This window comes from Embiotoca jacksoni, unplaced genomic scaffold, assembly GCF_022577435.1.
Source record: "Embiotoca jacksoni isolate LCO1_2020_lvr unplaced genomic scaffold, fEmbJac1.0.p SCAF_34, whole genome shotgun sequence".
In the NCBI taxonomy this organism is placed as follows: domain Eukaryota; kingdom Metazoa; phylum Chordata; class Actinopteri; family Embiotocidae; genus Embiotoca; species Embiotoca jacksoni.
In genome coordinates this window covers 325466-342881 of record NW_027185386.1, presented here as the reverse complement: position 1 = coordinate 342881, position 17416 = coordinate 325466, and the positions used below count along the sequence as shown (strand labels likewise).

The 17416-nt window shown below is 44.8% G+C and overlaps 1 protein-coding gene across 3 annotated transcripts in view; it reads left to right on the top strand.

Annotated features, from left to right (window-relative positions):
* The window catches only part of asic2 (acid-sensing (proton-gated) ion channel 2), a 298844-nt gene that overhangs the window by 184475 nt on the left and 96953 nt on the right, over positions 1-17416 (top strand). Inside the window, exon 1 of one of the 3 annotated variants that reach the window (XM_069165353.1) lies at positions 10150-11232. The exons of the other annotated variants lie outside the window; for them this stretch is intronic. Within the exon in view, the coding sequence (XP_069021454.1) occupies positions 10540-11232 (693 nt within the window). The 5' untranslated portion in view covers positions 10150-10539. Of the gene's footprint in view, positions 1-10149; positions 11233-17416 lie in introns of those variants that run through there. 3 annotated transcript variants of the gene reach the window in all.

The following is a 17416-nucleotide window of genomic DNA, read 5'->3' as shown; positions in this document are numbered from 1 at the left end:
CACCTCTGCTGCATCCGACTGTCACTTTGGAGCTTTTACTTTAAAGCCAGATAATGTTTTATGGGGCGTGGGAATAATCTGGGATGAATCTCCATGGTAACGTTCCCACAGCAGCTTCCTGACTGCCCCGTGTGTGATTTTTCCTCTCTTGTCTCGTCTGGCCCGGTCAGCTCAATGTGTGGCCAGTTCTCCATTTGTACCTCCGGACTGAACTATTTTTAATTTTTCCTTTTTATTATGCACCTCGAAGCTTTCAGAAGTTGACCATTAATCCTTCTGTCATTCGTTGCAAACGCAGAGGATAAAGTGAGCATTGCTTCTGCTGCATCTTTGTAGAACATTCACCTGCAACGCTTTCAGGATGTTTGAGACTTCCATTGAGATATAATACCGCATACAGCATGATGATGCTGTCGTACAAATTATTATAAAGGCCATTTGAATATTTTTGCTCACTACACACTGTGATTCACGGCTTCTCCGTGCACAGTGAGCATGTTGGAGAGTCTTGAAGGTTACACACAGCACATCTGACTAATGGTCCGGCTCTCCGTACATACTCATGCTAATCACTTCTCTGATTGATTGTGCTGCTCCGAAGCACTAATAGCATCATTAGCCGGAGCTGTTGTGGCAGTCTCGGCTCTGAGCTTTTCTATTCCCCCACTCAGATTTTCTTTATCCTTCCTATTATTGAGCACACGTATTGAGACAGGAGGTTCATTTCGACTCTAATTGGCTTTGTTTCTCGGTGAAGACAAACAGAAGTCGTCGCAAACAGAGAGAGCTATTTTTTTTTTTCGTTACGTCCGCCGTTGCCACACCCACTTCTTGCAGGTTCAAGTTTGTGTTACCATGGGAACCTCGGGACAAGTCCTGTCATTAACAAAAAAATTACAACACAATGACGCCAAGGATTCTGTGTGGGTTATTAGAGAAGCAGATACATTAGCACCTGGATGCTAATTGCAAATTTAGACACCGTATTTTATGAAAAACAAATGCAATTTAGTGAAAGCACTTACTTGTGATATAGTTCATGAAGTCGACACATTTTAATGCGGTCGTCTTACTTTGACTTTTATCTGGACCTCAACTAAATTGACTGAATTCATGCCAGTCAAAAACAACCTGCAGCTAGAAATGTGAGTCTTTATTTACTGAACAACATCCGGTACTTCCATGTGGCCTCTTCTTATTCTCCAAGTGTCAAAGTGGCACAAAATGTCCTCCCCAACAATCCTGAGATGAAGCCAGAGCTGAATCCTCCCGGTGTGGTCGGCGGTGGAGTGATGTCTCACATGAACAGTCGGCTGTCTGAGCTCACAGGATCGACTTGCTGAAACTCGCCAACTGTTAAACTCGTACAGCAAGAATTTAGCTGATAAGTACCGAGTCACAGTCTATCACACAGGAAGCTGTGAGTGCGGTGAGTTCTCGGACTTGTTAGAGGAAATAAGGAGGTTTTTTTCAGATAGCTTCACATGTAAATAATTCAGTGGGCGCTACTGGATGTTAGTATTTGATTTTTTTTTTTTTAAACAAAAGAAAGTGATTCCAGCTGTTGAAATGTTTGCAGATGATCTTCATGCATCTTTTATCCATTTACTTTAAGCATCATTTCATCTTTAACTTAATATGAATAATATACAAATGAGATTGCAACCGAAAAAGGCTCCCACTTTATATCATATGCCGGAACCCGTGTTATTAATATAATGTATAGCTCAACCTCCAAATTCTTGCAAGTGTTCACAGGATCAGAGAAGTTAATGTAAATGAATTAGGGGCTACGACTAGTGATTATTTTCACAAGTGATTAATCTGCTCATTACTTTTTTGATTAATGGTTAAAATATTTGGTGCATAAATTGTCATATTTTGTCCCAGGTTTTTCTGTCTGCTTCATTTAAGGGAGATTGCCCTGTTTTTTCAGGGGAACCAATGCAAAGATATAAACCTTTTTTTGCAAGCATGTGTTTACATACAAATGAATGAATGACCGAAACCAAATTGCTGACGAGGTTTATGAGGACATGTGCACCTCATGCGGCTTTATTTGTCATCTGGTCAGTTTCATTTATGAATTTTTCCATTAGAGTTCAAAATATTTCAACAGCCAACTATAAATCGTAACTAAAATAGCTTTTTAGTAAATGACTGAAACCTCAAAAACATTTCAGTCGGCTTTTCAAAATAAGATACGACTGAAAATATATTGATTTTGCACAAATGCAGCAATGAAACCAGCATTATTTCATATCATCCAGCAGACATTACACTTTAATAACATTCCCACATTCTTTTGAATAATTCAAACTATGTACCTTTTTTAAAAAATATTTTACTTAATATTATTCCTGGTTGCATCTGCCTTACTGCTTAATGCACTGGCCTGAAACTACCATAATAAAATAAGGTTGAACAGTGATATATTTAATATTAAATAGGCGGAGGAGTTGCTCTCCAGCATCTGTTTCCGTTATAACACCTACATCGTGACCGGGGTTTGCAAAGCGAATAGCTGAAGGGGAAGCTGTAAAGGGCAGGAGTGTGTGTGCAGAGTGCAGCTGGGACGCTGCCAAACTGTCAGACAGTGTTTCGGTCGTGTCAGCTGGGGAAGATTATTAGTATAACCGGAGCTGATGTTATAATCACAGTGATGTGAGCTGGACAAACAACGCACCATTTATTTAGGTCATCAAAACAAAGACACTAATTTAAGTCTCACTCAGACCTGCAGCTCCTGACCGACAGCACACACCGTTTAAGCCCCTCCCCCTTTTTCGTTGCGATTAGTTCTCTTCAAATTTTAAAGGGCCGTCTGCTCTGCGTAAATGTGATCCAGGTGTAGAGTGTGATCCACAGCAGCTGCTCCCTGTTCTCTTTAAATCAAAGAGGTGTTGGCGGTTTAATAAAAATTACTGCAGCATGAACATATATCTAATCGAGCATAAAATAGGAGTCTGGAAAGCAGCGGTAAAAAACTGGACAATTACAGGTTGTTTTCTTTAACTGATCCTACAGCACATCTCCGTGAACTGTACAGTTTGCTTCTCCTGCTGCTTTTTGCCTGCATAGCATTCATATAAATAACAACTCTGAAGAGGACGAATGGCCGCACATTATTATGGATATTGAGAAAATATAATCACCCGCCCCTCGTCTGTGCATGTGGCCAGCAGCTCTAAGCTACATTACCCTCTATTAGCATAACAAACCTGAGTCTGTGACTGAGCTGCCAGGGTCAATTTGAATTGTGGGTAATATAAGTGCCAGATTTTTGAAGTATGCGCAGACTAAAGAAGAGATCTCTCTGATTCTGCTGCATCAATTTTGATCTTAGTCAGCAGTTTTTGATAAAAGACAGCCCCATACTTTTTGTAGCATTGATTCATTATACTCAGAGGTGGAAGAAGTATTCAGATCCTATACGGGAGTATAACTACTAATACCACACTATAAAAATGTTCACAATAATCCAGAGAAACACACAAACATTAATTCTGCAGCAGCGTGACGCCACTATGAGATACAGATCCAGTCCAGGCGAGACACAACAAGCCTATTGACATCTCACAACATCAATTCATAATTTATTTGTTGAACAATGCAAGATTAATGTGATTTTAGTGATCCTGGAGATGAACTAATAACCTGTCAATATGTTCTCTAGCAGCAGTATGTTGTAAAAGGTGAGCTGGAGCTCTGCGATCATTCATTAGCTGCTGACCAGCTGGTAATTCTCAGTTATTTCCCTCTAATTGAGTTCAAGAAAAAGATGATTAATTGAAAATTAATATTGTGGACTTGTGAGGTTAAAATCGTACTTAAACAGTGCTGCTCCTCCTTTTCTTTTATTGGTATTCTCAAGATGTTTTCTTATTGGATTTGTTGCATTGCACTCTTTGTTACAGTAGACGTTTCTCTCAGCCATTAACTCCTCAGAGATCATTAAATCTTCACGTAATTGAAGGTTATTTGATCTCACCGTGACCCCGTACCGAGCCGTGTTTAGAGAGTTGTCGAGGTCAGCTGCAGTACAAGCTGAGGAAATCTCCGCTCACCTCGTGCTATTAAAGTAAGTCTTGAAATGAACGGAGCTCTTTTCCGTCTCTGTGCAACAGCTCCTGTGTGATTTCTTCTTAACTCAGTGATGGATTCTTCCCTTTTTCTGCCCTGAAGGCTAAATTACAGCTCATCTGAGTATCTCCATCACACTTAAATGTTCAGTTTCACCTGCAGAGGCTTTTTTCCCCCATTGTTGTTGTAATTTCCTTTGAGTCGTGTTACCTCCTGCCCAGACAGCTGGGCTTCCTCCAGGTAGAACCAACTCCGTCATGCTTCCTCATTGTTCTCCGTGAGTCGGAATATTAAAAACTACCGTGAAAACGAGTGCGCGGCTGCGTACGAAGGGAGGCGACTGCTGTCGTATTTGATGTGCAGTAGAACTTTGTTTCTGTGAAGTCGTCGTGTTTCTGCAGCGTTTTACAGACAGGTGGCTTCAAACAACGAGAGGTGACTGAGGAACGTGAACTCACTGAGAAACAGAACAGAAAACATAGTTAATGTGGAATCAAACGACTTGTCTACTCTTGTTTTATATCAAAGAATACCAACATTTATTTATCTCAGTCTTTGCAAGAGGAAAAACAGCCTGTGTAGTGAAGCTGCATAGATGCCATTGAACTCTTTGCAAAGAAAGTCTCTAAGATATAGACTGTCTTCATTTTGGAAGCTACTTAAAGCTGCACTAATCAATATTAATAATTGATCAGATGACTGTTGTCGCTCCCAGTAACAGCTCCACAAATCCACTCCATTGAAGTTCCTACGCGGCGTTTCAGCCTTTAAGTTTCCTGTTTTTGTTTGTATTGATTTACTGTTTCGGTTGTTCCGACAAACTTGTCTCGAGCTTCAACAGGCCAAATGATGGACTAAGATAATTACTAAGCTAGCAATTAACTTAGCAAGCCAAAGAGCTTCCTGTTTACCTCGGGTTGGTCCAATGAGAGAGAGTATTAGAAGAAAAGAAAGCAATCGTTTGCTCACGTTTGTCAGAATGAGGTGGTTATTCAACAGATATGACAGCATGTGATACAGCCGTCAGTCTTCTGCAGGAAACCGTGGAAGTGGCACGTCTTCACCAGGGCGTGAAAAGCAAGCTGACTTAGGTTTAGCCACCTAAAATATACGAGTTAGGTTCAGGAAAAAACGACTACTCGGTTACAGTCGGGAAAAAATGTCTTGAACGAAGTCCATATCACTTCGTGGCTTCAAACCCTGGTCGCTTGGGTTCAAACCATCCAGCGACCTTCAAACTAAAACTTCCCACTTTGACTTTAACACTCTCAGAACTTCGTCACATGATCTCCTCCTTCCACCCTGGTCATCTGTGCGTGTACTTTTCACACCTAGGCGATGCAAAATGTGACACTGACACGGTATCCTCTAGTGGACTGATGGAGTATTACACGCTTCGGCCTGATACCAGCCTGGTTTATTAGGAGTTTAAAAAAAAAGGTGTTTCATTCGATGTGTAAGCACAACTGTTTATTCAACAGAAAACTCCACAAGGTTCCTGTCAGGCTTAAATAATAGATAAATAGTGTTGTTGTTTTTTTTACACAGAACGTGGATATCTGGAGCAGCAACGAGCCAGCGACACTTTTCTTCTAAATGCTGCTGCACACTTCAGCAAACAGATTCTTTATGTTCATGCAGAGCCAGCAGTTGGTTTAAAGGTTTTAAAATCTTAAATAGAAAATTAAACAATGCTGACGAGCACCGCAGCTTTTCCTGCGTGTGTCTGAGTATATAAGTACTTTGATAAATAAGGTGGTGCTGATTGGAGTCGAACCACCGCTCCGGTTACAAAGAGCGCCGCGGCTCATCGGGTTATCATCGCCGACAGCGACTCGGAGATGATAGACAAGCCAGCGAAGCTCCACCGCCACATCACAAAGGAAGCCGTTTCTAGAGGCTTCTAAAAGCCCCGACAACAACTATTAGACGTAACGACGATTAAATGAGACAATCAATCTTTTGGATTTAAACCATGGCTACCGAGGGATTCATCCTTTTGTATTCATTTTAAAACTGATTTAGGTCCAGAGAGAAGATGGAAGGTGAAGCGGTGTTTCTGCCGTCAATTTAGAAAACTCATAAAGCAGAGAAAAGCCACTGATTGCTTTGCCTGCCGTCACTGTCATTTTAAATCAAGCCGGGGTTTTGATGAACAGCGGCCCACCGCGAGATCACTGTTTTTCTTCACCTCCCTCATCTTTCATCGACGCCGTCGTACCTGTGAGCTCTCCGACGAGGCCGGCGTGAAGACGACATCCTCGTTAATCATCCCGTTGCTTTCCGTGCGTTTTTGCAGAGGCTCTGCTGTTCTCCAAACCGTTCTAGGCCTCATTAACATGAATCTATGAATGTTTAATTGTGGTTTATATTTGCGGGGCACGACCAGTTTACTGCTTTGTGTCCTTTGATCTCAGACACGAAAACATTCAGGAATATTATACAGGAAATGCGTGCCGTGCACGTTGCAGCTACAGGAACGCTGTGTAATGGTATCTGACGCTCGTGTTGGCTACAGCCCGAATTAATCTGTGATTTCCGTCTGTTTTTAAATCGCAAATTGGAAAATGTTGAGCCTTTGAGTTGTTCTTTACACCGACTGCATAGCTGGACTGAGAAACCTCTTTATGGCTCCGAGCTAATTATTCAGCCTGAGGATCCGGGACCTGCAAGGCTGCTCTGACTCTAGCTGGGGGCTGTGTGTGTGTGTGTGTGTGTGTGTGTGTGTGTGTGTGTGTGGCTGTGTGTGTGTGTGTGGCTGTGTGTGTGTGTGTGTGTGTGTGTGTGTGTGTGTGTGTGTGTGTGTGTGTGTGTGTGTGTTTGTTCATGTGTATGTATACAGTAGGTGTTGTTGGAATAATTAAGTCAACATGTGTTTGACATTTCAATACAGCGCTCTTCTTTGTATTTTTGCCAGTTGTGCATTTTACATTTACCCTCCTCACATTTTCATGTTCCTGGTGCAGCTGTTTGGGAATGACGTGCCTCATTGTGTGTGTGTGTGTGTGTGTGTGTGTGTGTGTGTGTGTGTGTGTGTGTGTGTGTGTGTGTGTGTGTGTGTGTGTGTGTGTGTGTGTGTGTGCTTGTGTCTCTAATGTGTGTCGTGCATGGGAGCAGAAAATGCCCTTTTTGGGTTTTCTATGCTAATTTCATTCGACAGTGTGAAAGGTTTTCTTTAAACTCTCGTGTGGGCTTCGTGGTGCCGAGTTAAAAAAAAAAAAAAAGTATTTTCATTCCATATTCAGAGACGAGATCACAGGAAGTTGTCAAGACGTGTTGCAGAACATGAAGCCGGAAAAATGAAACACAACGTGTGTTGAAGTCAGAAAGCGCTGCCAGGGTGTCGGTCCTGCAGCCAAATGCGACATTTATCTCATCGTTGTTCCAAAACTGTTTTATAATAGTTCGGTCAGCCTCGGTGACTCATCACATACACATGCAGCATTCATCTGATGTTGCCGTAATGATTCAGACTTCCAGACGCACTGAGCAGGCTGTGACCAGATATGAAGAAGGGTTTTTATTCTTTCTGGGGAAACAGAGAGCCGCTTATTGGAGTTTAATTAAGAAATATAAAAAATTGAAAATGAAATAAAGAACCCTTCTTCATCACACAGGGAGAAAATGAACTCGTCTGTAATTGGAAGAAGAACACTGACGAATGCTAATGAGTGAAATCTTGAACTGTACAGAATGTTTGAGAGAACTGACGCCCGCTTGTCTCAAGCTTTCTGTTTACTGATGAAGCCGGTTTAAATCCACTCTGCTGGACGGAGATTGCTCGCTGACTGAAGTCAAATATTGGTATAAACGAATCCTTCCCCCATTGAAGAAGTGAAAAATGATAGAAAAAGTGGGCTTACATGAGGAATAAGAATATCATCCTGCTGTGTGGGTGGTTATTTTGTACACTAAGAACATGCTGAAAGATTGAAACTCTGCTCTAATCCAAGTTTTATGGAAAATAAATATGAGCTGTTGTAGTCAGGATCTTGGTAGCAGTTCGTTTTCTTTGCCCGCTTTTCATCTTGTAATCTTTCTGTTTTTCTACATTTTGATTTTAAAGTCTCGTGGGCGATGGTTGTACATCTTTCTCTTATAGAGCGGTTCATACAGAAGTTTCCTTTTACAGCAGGATACTGTATTTCAGTGTTTCCTGTTTGGTGTCAGAGGAGGAAATATGGATCCACGCTGGTTGTGTTTTGCAGTGAAACCACCACACAAATGACTTTACTGAAATCTAGACTGAAATTCAATTAAAACCGCCAAAAACAAGTGACTATAATTTGGCTAAAGGCTATATCCAAACCAAATGACAGTTTGCTGCATACTCCGTAGTACAAATAACCTTTTCCTAAACAAAGAGGGGCGCTGAGGAAGGCTTACGACGTAGAGATCATCTTTTATTTATAATCCCAACACCTCTTTTTATTTACATGCAGTTACTTTCAAAATGCACAGTGATAAAAAAACAAAACAGAAAGCAGCAGAAGGATTTGTCGTGCATCCGTTTGCGCGCCGCAGCGTTTGCGCGCCGCAGCAGCTCGGAGGCTCGGCAGCATGCAGCACACTAACGGAGGAGAGACGGACGCGCTCATCAGTGACGGACTCACCGGCTGCACGGAGCTGTGGCGCAGGAGGATGCGATAGGAGGTGCAATGGGGGAACAAGCTGCCTGAAAACCGGAGCTCCTCGGCGGAGCAAAGAAGGAGAGACACCGAGAGAGAGAGAGAGAGAGAGAGAGAGAGAGAGAGAGAGAGAGAGAGAGAGAGAGGAGGGGAGAAAAACCCAGAGAGACCACAGAGGGGAGAGAAGTCATTCAGAGCGAGAGAGAGCGAGCTGGATGGAGCTGACAAGGACACCGAGGGAGGAGAGCACACAGAGAAACCTTTACTGACGGGGGAGAGGAGCGACGGACTGCCGGCACGAAAGTGGAAAAAAAGAGGAGGAGGAGGAGGAGGCGAGTGAGTCCGACAGGAGGTCGAGCTTACGGGGCTTGACTGACACGAGCGAAGAGGAGGAGGAGGAGCGTGAGGGGAAGTTGATGGATTTGATTTGGGGAGAGTATTTTTAGAAGGAGGAGCAGAGACATGAGAGGAATATTGAGATGAGAGATGCTGCCGCTGAGTGGGGGAGCAAAAAAACAAACTCGGGAGGAAGAAGAAAAAAAGAATAACAGGAGACAGATAAAGGAGGAGGAGGAGGAAGAGGAGGAGGAGGGGGAGGAGGAGGAGGAGGAGGAGGAGATGTTGAGATCAGAGTGTGACAGAACAGATTATCTCTGGTCTGGTTTCCCGCAGGAAACCGCTGAGTGTACGTCGGCGTTGTGCCTCCTTCATGTGAAAGTGTGTCCGTACTATGTTTGTTAGTGTGTCTGCCGCCACCTGCAGGACCCGGTGACACCGGAGACACCGGAGACACCGGAGACACCGGAGACATCACGGAACAAGTGGAGGCATCTGTGAAGTGGGACAGAAAACAAATGAGCATGGCAAGACTTTTTTGTGAATTCAATTAAAGCTCCGTCGTTAATAGTGAGGAAGTGAGTTCTGCCTCCGGAAAAAAAACAAGCAAACACAAACACACGAGGAGAAACGCTCCTTATTCTCATCACCTTCCTTTATTTACTTTATGTCGGTTTTTTGTCCTCTCTGCTTCGCCCTCCATATTCTGTATTCCATCCTCCTCTCGCCTCCCCCTCGCCTTCTCTCTCTGCCCCCCCCCCCGCCTTCTCTCTCTGTCTCTCCCCCCCCCGCCCTCCCCCCCGCCTTCTCTCTCTGTCTCCCCCCCCCGCCCTCCCCCTCGCCTTCTCTCTCTGCCCCCCCCCCGCCTTCTCTCTCTGTCTCTCCCCCCCCGCCCTCCCCCCCCGCCTTCTCTCTCTGTCTCCCCCCCCCGCCCTCCCCCTCGCCTTCTCTCTCTGCCCCCCCCCCGCCTTCTCTCTCTGTCTCTCCCCCCCCGCCCTCCCCCCCCGCCTTCTCTCTCTGTCGCCCCCCCCCCCCCGCCCCCCCCCCGCCTTCTCTCTCTGTCTCTCCCCCCCCCGCCCTCCCCCTGCCTTCTCTCTCTGTCGCCCCCCCCCCCCCCGCCCTCCCCCTGCCTTCTCTCTCTGCCTCATCCTCTCTTGTTCACTGTCACACTAACTGCGGTGGATGCTGGAGTCACTCATGTAGAAGACACCTTGCTTGGAGCACATTTGCCTTGCTGATTTCTCTTCTTCTTCTTCCCCTGCTGAGTTGTATGATTGGAGCAGCCTCAGATTGAGAGATGACCAACAAGTGCTGCTGACTTCCTCTGAGCTGCCGCCTCACGGGGGGAGAAGACCACTTCACAACACTCAGCCAGGCGACTTTGACGCGTGTGCGCTATATTCTCGCCGCTGAGACCGCTTGGGTCAATAGTGCGAGGCCAAACAAACGTATCCACGTGTGGATTACAGTAGTGGATTTATCCTGGAGCTACATGTGGCCCCCGGCCCCGGAGGCCAGGCTGGGAAATGAAGCCTTTCCCGCGGCTGTAGGGGCACTGTGGGCAGCGATGGCCCTGGAGGGGCGCTGTCTCCGGAGGGGATCCCCGGCTATGATCAGAAAGGGCTGTCAGCGGCGTCACGTTAAGCCGACTCTGGCTCAGGTCACTTCTACTCTGCTGTCGAGGACACGCCTACACGGCCTGCGGCACGTTTGCGTCCCCGGTGGCTCGGTGGGCCGCCGGGCCTTCTGGCTGCTGGCCCTCTGCACCTCCCTGGGGTTGCTTTTATCTTGGTCCTCCAACCGCCTGCTCCACTGGCTCTCCTTCCCCACCTACACACGGATTCACAGCGAATGGGCCAAAGAGCTGGCCTTCCCCGCAGTCACCATCTGCAACAACAACCCCATCCGCCTCTACAAACTCACCAAGAGCGACCTGTACTTCGCCGGCCACTGGCTGGGCCTGCTGCTGGCCAACCGGACAGTGAGGCCTATGGTTCTGGACTTGCTTCAGGAGGACCGTCGGGCCTGGTTCAGGAAGCTGTCGGACTTCAGGCTCTTTCTGCCGCCCAGAAACTTTGAAGGAACCAACCTGGAGTTTATGGACAGGCTGAGCCACCAACTGGACGACATGCTGCTCTCCTGCAAGTACAGAGGAGAACCGTGTGGAGCTCACAACTTCTCCTCCGTAAGTCCAACTCACCCTCAATCCGTCCAGTATCTCCTTTTATACTTCCATCACATTATATTCTTGTCTTTATTGTGAAGTCTATCAGCCTAAATATCAGCAGCAGTGTAAAAGTTACAAAGATATTCGCATGTTGTTTCAGTGTATTATCTTTGAGGAGGACATTTTCTGGTGCAGTCGTTAACCTGAAGTTGTCAGGCTGCACAAAACTGTTTTAAAATCAGTGTTCAACCTGTCTTCACTTTGTTTCTTTACGTCTTGTTTCATAGCTTAGCTTTCTCTGAGCTAGTTCGCTATCATAACTGATGGTTAAGGCCCCCCTTGCCCCCCCCCCCCCCCCTCCCTAGAGGAGTTTACTGCCTCTGTGTGCGATCGCTCTCAGATCTGTCTTCTTTTTCCGTGGATGTTTGTCGTTGGGGGATTTGCGTGCCGGCTCTTCCTCGTCCTCTCTTTGCATGTTTTCAACCACGGCAGATGTTTTCTGTGCGACGGTTCAGACTGTCTTCTTCTTTCTTTAGACTAAAACACTGCTCACATACTGTATGTTGGACTCGATGTGGAAGACAACTGGTCATGAATGCAGTAATTACAGAAAACCTTCACAGGTTTCATACATCAAAGTATGTTTACAGGTCATAGGGAGTAATACAGCCTGTGAAACAAAAGCTGCTTTTTTCTTCTAAAAAATATCCTCTAGCAAAATCCCTGCAGTTGAGACTGAAGACAAGAAGTTTGTGAATACAAAAAACGGTTGATTTGGAGTGAATTTATCAGACCTCTGTAGCCCACTGCGCTTCATCGGCTGCTACTAGCACAGCAAACCGAATCTCAGGCCAAACTGTCAACAGTCAAGTGGCTTTATGGGAAGTGAAGGCTCCTGGTTTTACAAAGGAAGAGGAGATCATTGGAATAAAAAGACAATCAAAATATCTTGTTCTTCATCCATTTTGATCTTTTCTTTAAAAACAGCCCTTACTCGTCTGACAGCGTTACAGGACTGCAGCGTTAATTCAGGATTTATGATAAAAACACAACGTTTGATGAGTTCCACGTTACCTTATCGGACAACATTATCGACTGTTTTCTTCCATTGTGTTTCTGTCAATGCGACATAATCGACAATTTGTTGTTGAGAAGCTTTCAGTGCTCCGTAGAGAGGGACGACCAAGCTGAAAACGTATTGCTCCCTCATTCGTCCCCCAAATGTTTTACAGCATATTGAATGTTAGAAGCTCTTTTTGCTGCTTTGCAGCTTTCTTTTGTGGCTTTCTTCTCTTTATCAGCCTCTCTCTCGCTGGTGACAAAGAAAACGAGTTTTGTGTAATATGTGTTAAAGCACAGCCAGTAACACATCAAACCTGTACATTAAATATTAATATTAAGTGGATTTTTTACTAAACACAGACATTTATATACATTCGCAAGTGAATTTTATGCTTCAGAGATGTGACCTCGTTTGCAAAGATAGCGGAGGAAGGAGGACAGATGTAGGATGGCGGTGGATTGACCTGGTAGGATGGTGGAGGATTGACCCGGTAGGATGGCGGAGGATTGACCCAGTTGGATGGCGGAGGATTGGTGCGGTAGGATGGCGGTGGATTGACCCAGTAGGATGGTGGAGGATTGACCCGATAGGATGGCGGAGGATTGACCCAGTAGGATGGTGGAGGATTGGTGCGGTAGGATGGCAGAGGATTGACCCGGTAGGATGGCAGAGGATTGGTGCGGTAGGATGGTGGAGGATTAACCCGGCAGGATGGTGGAGGATTGGTGCGGTAGGATGGTGGAGGATTGACCCGGTAGGATGGTGGAGGATTGACCTGGTAGGATGGCGGAGGATTGGTGCGGTAGGATGGTGGAGGATTGACCTGGTAGGATGGCGGAGGATTGGTGCGGTAGGATGGTGGAGGATTGACCCGATAGGATGGAGGAGGATTGGTGCGGTAGGATGGTGGAGGATTGACCTGGTAGGATGGTGGAGGATTGACCTGGTAGGATGGCGGAGGATTGGTGCGGTAGGATGGTGGAGGATTGACCTGGTAGGATGGCGGAGGATTGGTGCGGTAGGATGGTGGAGGATTGACCCGGTAGGATGGCGGAGGATTGGTGCGGTAGGATGGTGGAGGATTGACCCGGTAGGATGGCGGAGGATTGGTGCGGTAGGATGGTGGAGGATTGACCCGGTAGGATGGCGGAGGATTGGTGCGGTCATAGCGGGTTAGTGCACCATCTTTTCCGTCACACTGCAGGACCTTCACATCACAGTGTGATCAAAAGAAAAAGTCCCAGTGACCCACAATTGTTGTGTTCAACAAGCAGAAATGATCACTACAGTCCAGAGCTGCTTTTTGTTCTGTTTGCCTGTTTTCTGATTCTCTCCACGAGGTTGTGTTGCACTAAACAGAGTAATTTACTATTTGGAGGAAGTGAGCAGAAAATAACTTTTGTTTTTGTTGTTGTTGTTGTCTCGTCAAATAACAGTTTTTCTAATGAGTTTAACCTCTTGGATGTCAGACCTATGAATCAGTGGACTCCCCAGTGTTGGAAACACAAGCTCATGATTAACATCTGAAGGCAGCATGATGACAGTCCTGACAGCAGCTAGCATAAAACTGCTGCTTTACTTTCACTGAAATACAAAATATAAAATGTTGATGTAAAAGGAGGTTGATGTAAAAGGAGGTTGATGTAAAAGGAGGTTGTGTGGAAACGATCCAACTGGATGATTTTTTGCAGCAGTGTTTGGTGGTAATGGCTCTTGACATCCTCGTCGTTCATCTCTGCGCCCTCACAGGTCAAAGTTCGTGACCTTTAGAGGAAACCAGTCTCACTTCAGCATGGAGAGACATGTTCCATATAGTTTGAATTTAGATGTCAGCGCAACATTGAAAATATGGCGTTGCTTTGTCACCTCGACATCTGCAGGTCAGCGGATGGATTCACTGGAAGGTGAAGCTGATGTGGAGTAAGCTCAGCTCGTTCATGTGGATTCGGGTGGAGCGCCGCAGCGGCCGAACCATTTTCCCGCATTCCTAATGTTTTGCACGTTGAATGGATCAAGCTGCCGACAGGAAAATGGCCCCTGAGAAAAACCGCTGCGCCAACTTAAACAACCCAATCTCTACAACCTCTTTGACAAATCGATAAATCGAAAACGGGGCGAAACCGTGAAGGCCGAGGTTGCAGCTGCAGCCACGACACAAACACCGAGGGGAACGTTTGCTCATTTCATGGACAGTATATGTTTGATACTGTCATGTTTACTCCTCAGATCATCACCACATCGATGCTCAGGCCTTCTTCCTCATCTCGCTTCACTACAAACAGAATCTCATGCCGTTAACGCGGCTTCGGTGTTTCTTTGCTCATCTCATTAGACTTCTGCTGCAAGTCAGCAAGAATCCCTGAGGACGATTCATTATCACTGAATTCAGAGATCTGTCACTCACACACCAACAAAGATAGAAGTAGCAGATGAAACAGGACACAAGGAACACACACACACTCTCTCACACACACACACACACACACACACACACACACACACACACACACACACACACACACACACACACACACACACACACACTCTCTCTCACACACACACACACTCTCTCTCACACACACACACACACACACACACACACACACACACACACACACACACACACACACACACACACACACACACACTCTCTCTCTCACACACACACACACACACACACACACACACACACACACACACACACACACACACACACAGATACACACTCTCTCTCACACACACACACACACACACACACACAGATACACACACACACACACACAGATACACACACACACACACACACACACACAGATACACACACACACACACACACAGATACACACACAGATACACACACACACACACACACACACACACACAGAGACACACACACACACACACACACACACACACCACACACACACACACACACAGACACAGACAGACACACACACACACACATACACAGACAGACACACACAGACAGACACACACACACACACACACACACACAGACAGACACACACACACACACACACACACACACACACACACACACACACAGACAGACACACACACACACACACACACACACACACACACACACACACACACACACACACAGACAGACACACACACACAGACACACACAGACACACACAGACACACACACACACACACACACACACAGACACAGACAGACACACACAGACACACACACACAGACAGACAGACACACACACACTTGTAAGTAAATAAACATGCGAGTACCTTTTTTCTGGCATGTACTTTTCTATGTTCGGAGCAAGTGAGAAATCCAGTTTTAGTAAAGGTTGGATATTTGGATAGTTGGATATGTGGATATGTGGATAGTTGGATAGTTGGATATTTGGATATTTGAATATTTGGATAGTTGGATATTTGAATATTTGGATAGTTGGATATTTGAATATTTGGATATTTGGATAGTTGGATAGTTGGATAGTTGGATATTTGGATAGTTGGATAGTTGGATAGTTGGATATTTGGATAGTTGGATATTTGAATATTTGGATATTTGGATAGTTGGATAGTTGGATAGTTGGATATTTGGATATTTGGATAGTTGGATAGTTGGATAGTTGGATATTTGGATATTTGGATAGTTGGATAGTTGGATATTTGAATAGTTGGATAGTTGGATAGTTGGATATTTGGATAGTTGGATATTTGGATATTTGAATATTTGGATAGTTGGATATTTGGATATTTGAATATTTGGATATTTGGATAGTTGGATAGTTGGATATTTGGATATTTGGATAGTTGGATATTTGGATATTTGGATATTTGGATAGTTGGATAGTTGGATATTTGGATAGTTGGATAGTTGGATATTTGAATATTTGGATATTTGGATAGTTGGATAGTTGGATATTTGGATAGTTGGATAGTTGGATATTTGGATAGTTGGATAGTTGGATAGTTGGATAGTTGGATATTTGGATATTTGGATAGTTGGATAGTTGGATATTTGGATATTTGGATAGTTGGATAGTTGGATATTTGAATATTTGGATAGTTGGATAGTTGAATATTTGGATATTTGGATATTTGGATATTTGAATATTTGGATATTTGGATAGTTGGATAGTTGGATATTTGGATATTTGGATAGTTGGATAGTTGAATATTTGGATAGTTGGATATTTGGATATTTGAATATTTGGATATTTGGATAGTTGGATAGTTGGATATTTGGATATTTGAATATTTGGATAGTTGGATATTTGGATATTTGAATATTTGGATAGTTGGATAGTTGGATATTTGAATATTTGGATATTTGGGCTCTGAAATGCCGAGCGGTGGGTGTTTGTGGAGATGAAGAAAGAAAAAGGTCCGACTGGAGGTTGGACGTGAGAGACGGAGTAGGACGGAGGCAAAAAGCATCTGCTCGGTCTGGTTGGGAATACAAATGGGTCCCATAATTCTGTCCAGTCTCCTTCATGTGCTAAATCTACTGTATTTCAGCAAACTCGTAGAAGGCCGGCTAATCAATAAATCTATTAGCTTCGTGCTGTAGTTTATGGCGGTCTATTCTGGCGCCCACATCTCCGATACTGATGTACGTCCAGCCACAGACCCAACAGAGGGGGATGACCGAGCCGGAGGAAAGCACTCCTTCACCGACCTCCATAAAAGCGATTCCTTTTCGCTAGCCGAGCGGTTTGAGATCTCCATCTCCAGCCTCCTTTTCAGAGCTCCGTAGAGGAGCAGATAACTGCACCTGCAATGACAAATTAAACAGTACTCAGAGTTGGAGAGTCGCACCGAATCACACTGGAGGCAGGGAATGAAAAAACAGCTGCACCTCTCTGTAATATATCAGCTGTATCTCCAGAGAAATCTCAGAACTGCAGAGTCACAGTGAAACCCTCCTGAAGCCGTCGGCCTGAGGAGGTTTGTTCACGTGCTTTTACATTTCAAACTCTTACATTTGTCAAATGAATGTTTTTGTTTTTTTTTTATTATATTTTGTATATTTTTTGTATCAGTAGCTGTTCAAATGACCACACGGCTTCAAAAGGTTTTGCTCAAAGTGATGGCCCAAGAGAGAATTCCCCCCCGACTGCTGTTCCTCTCAGCTCTGTCATC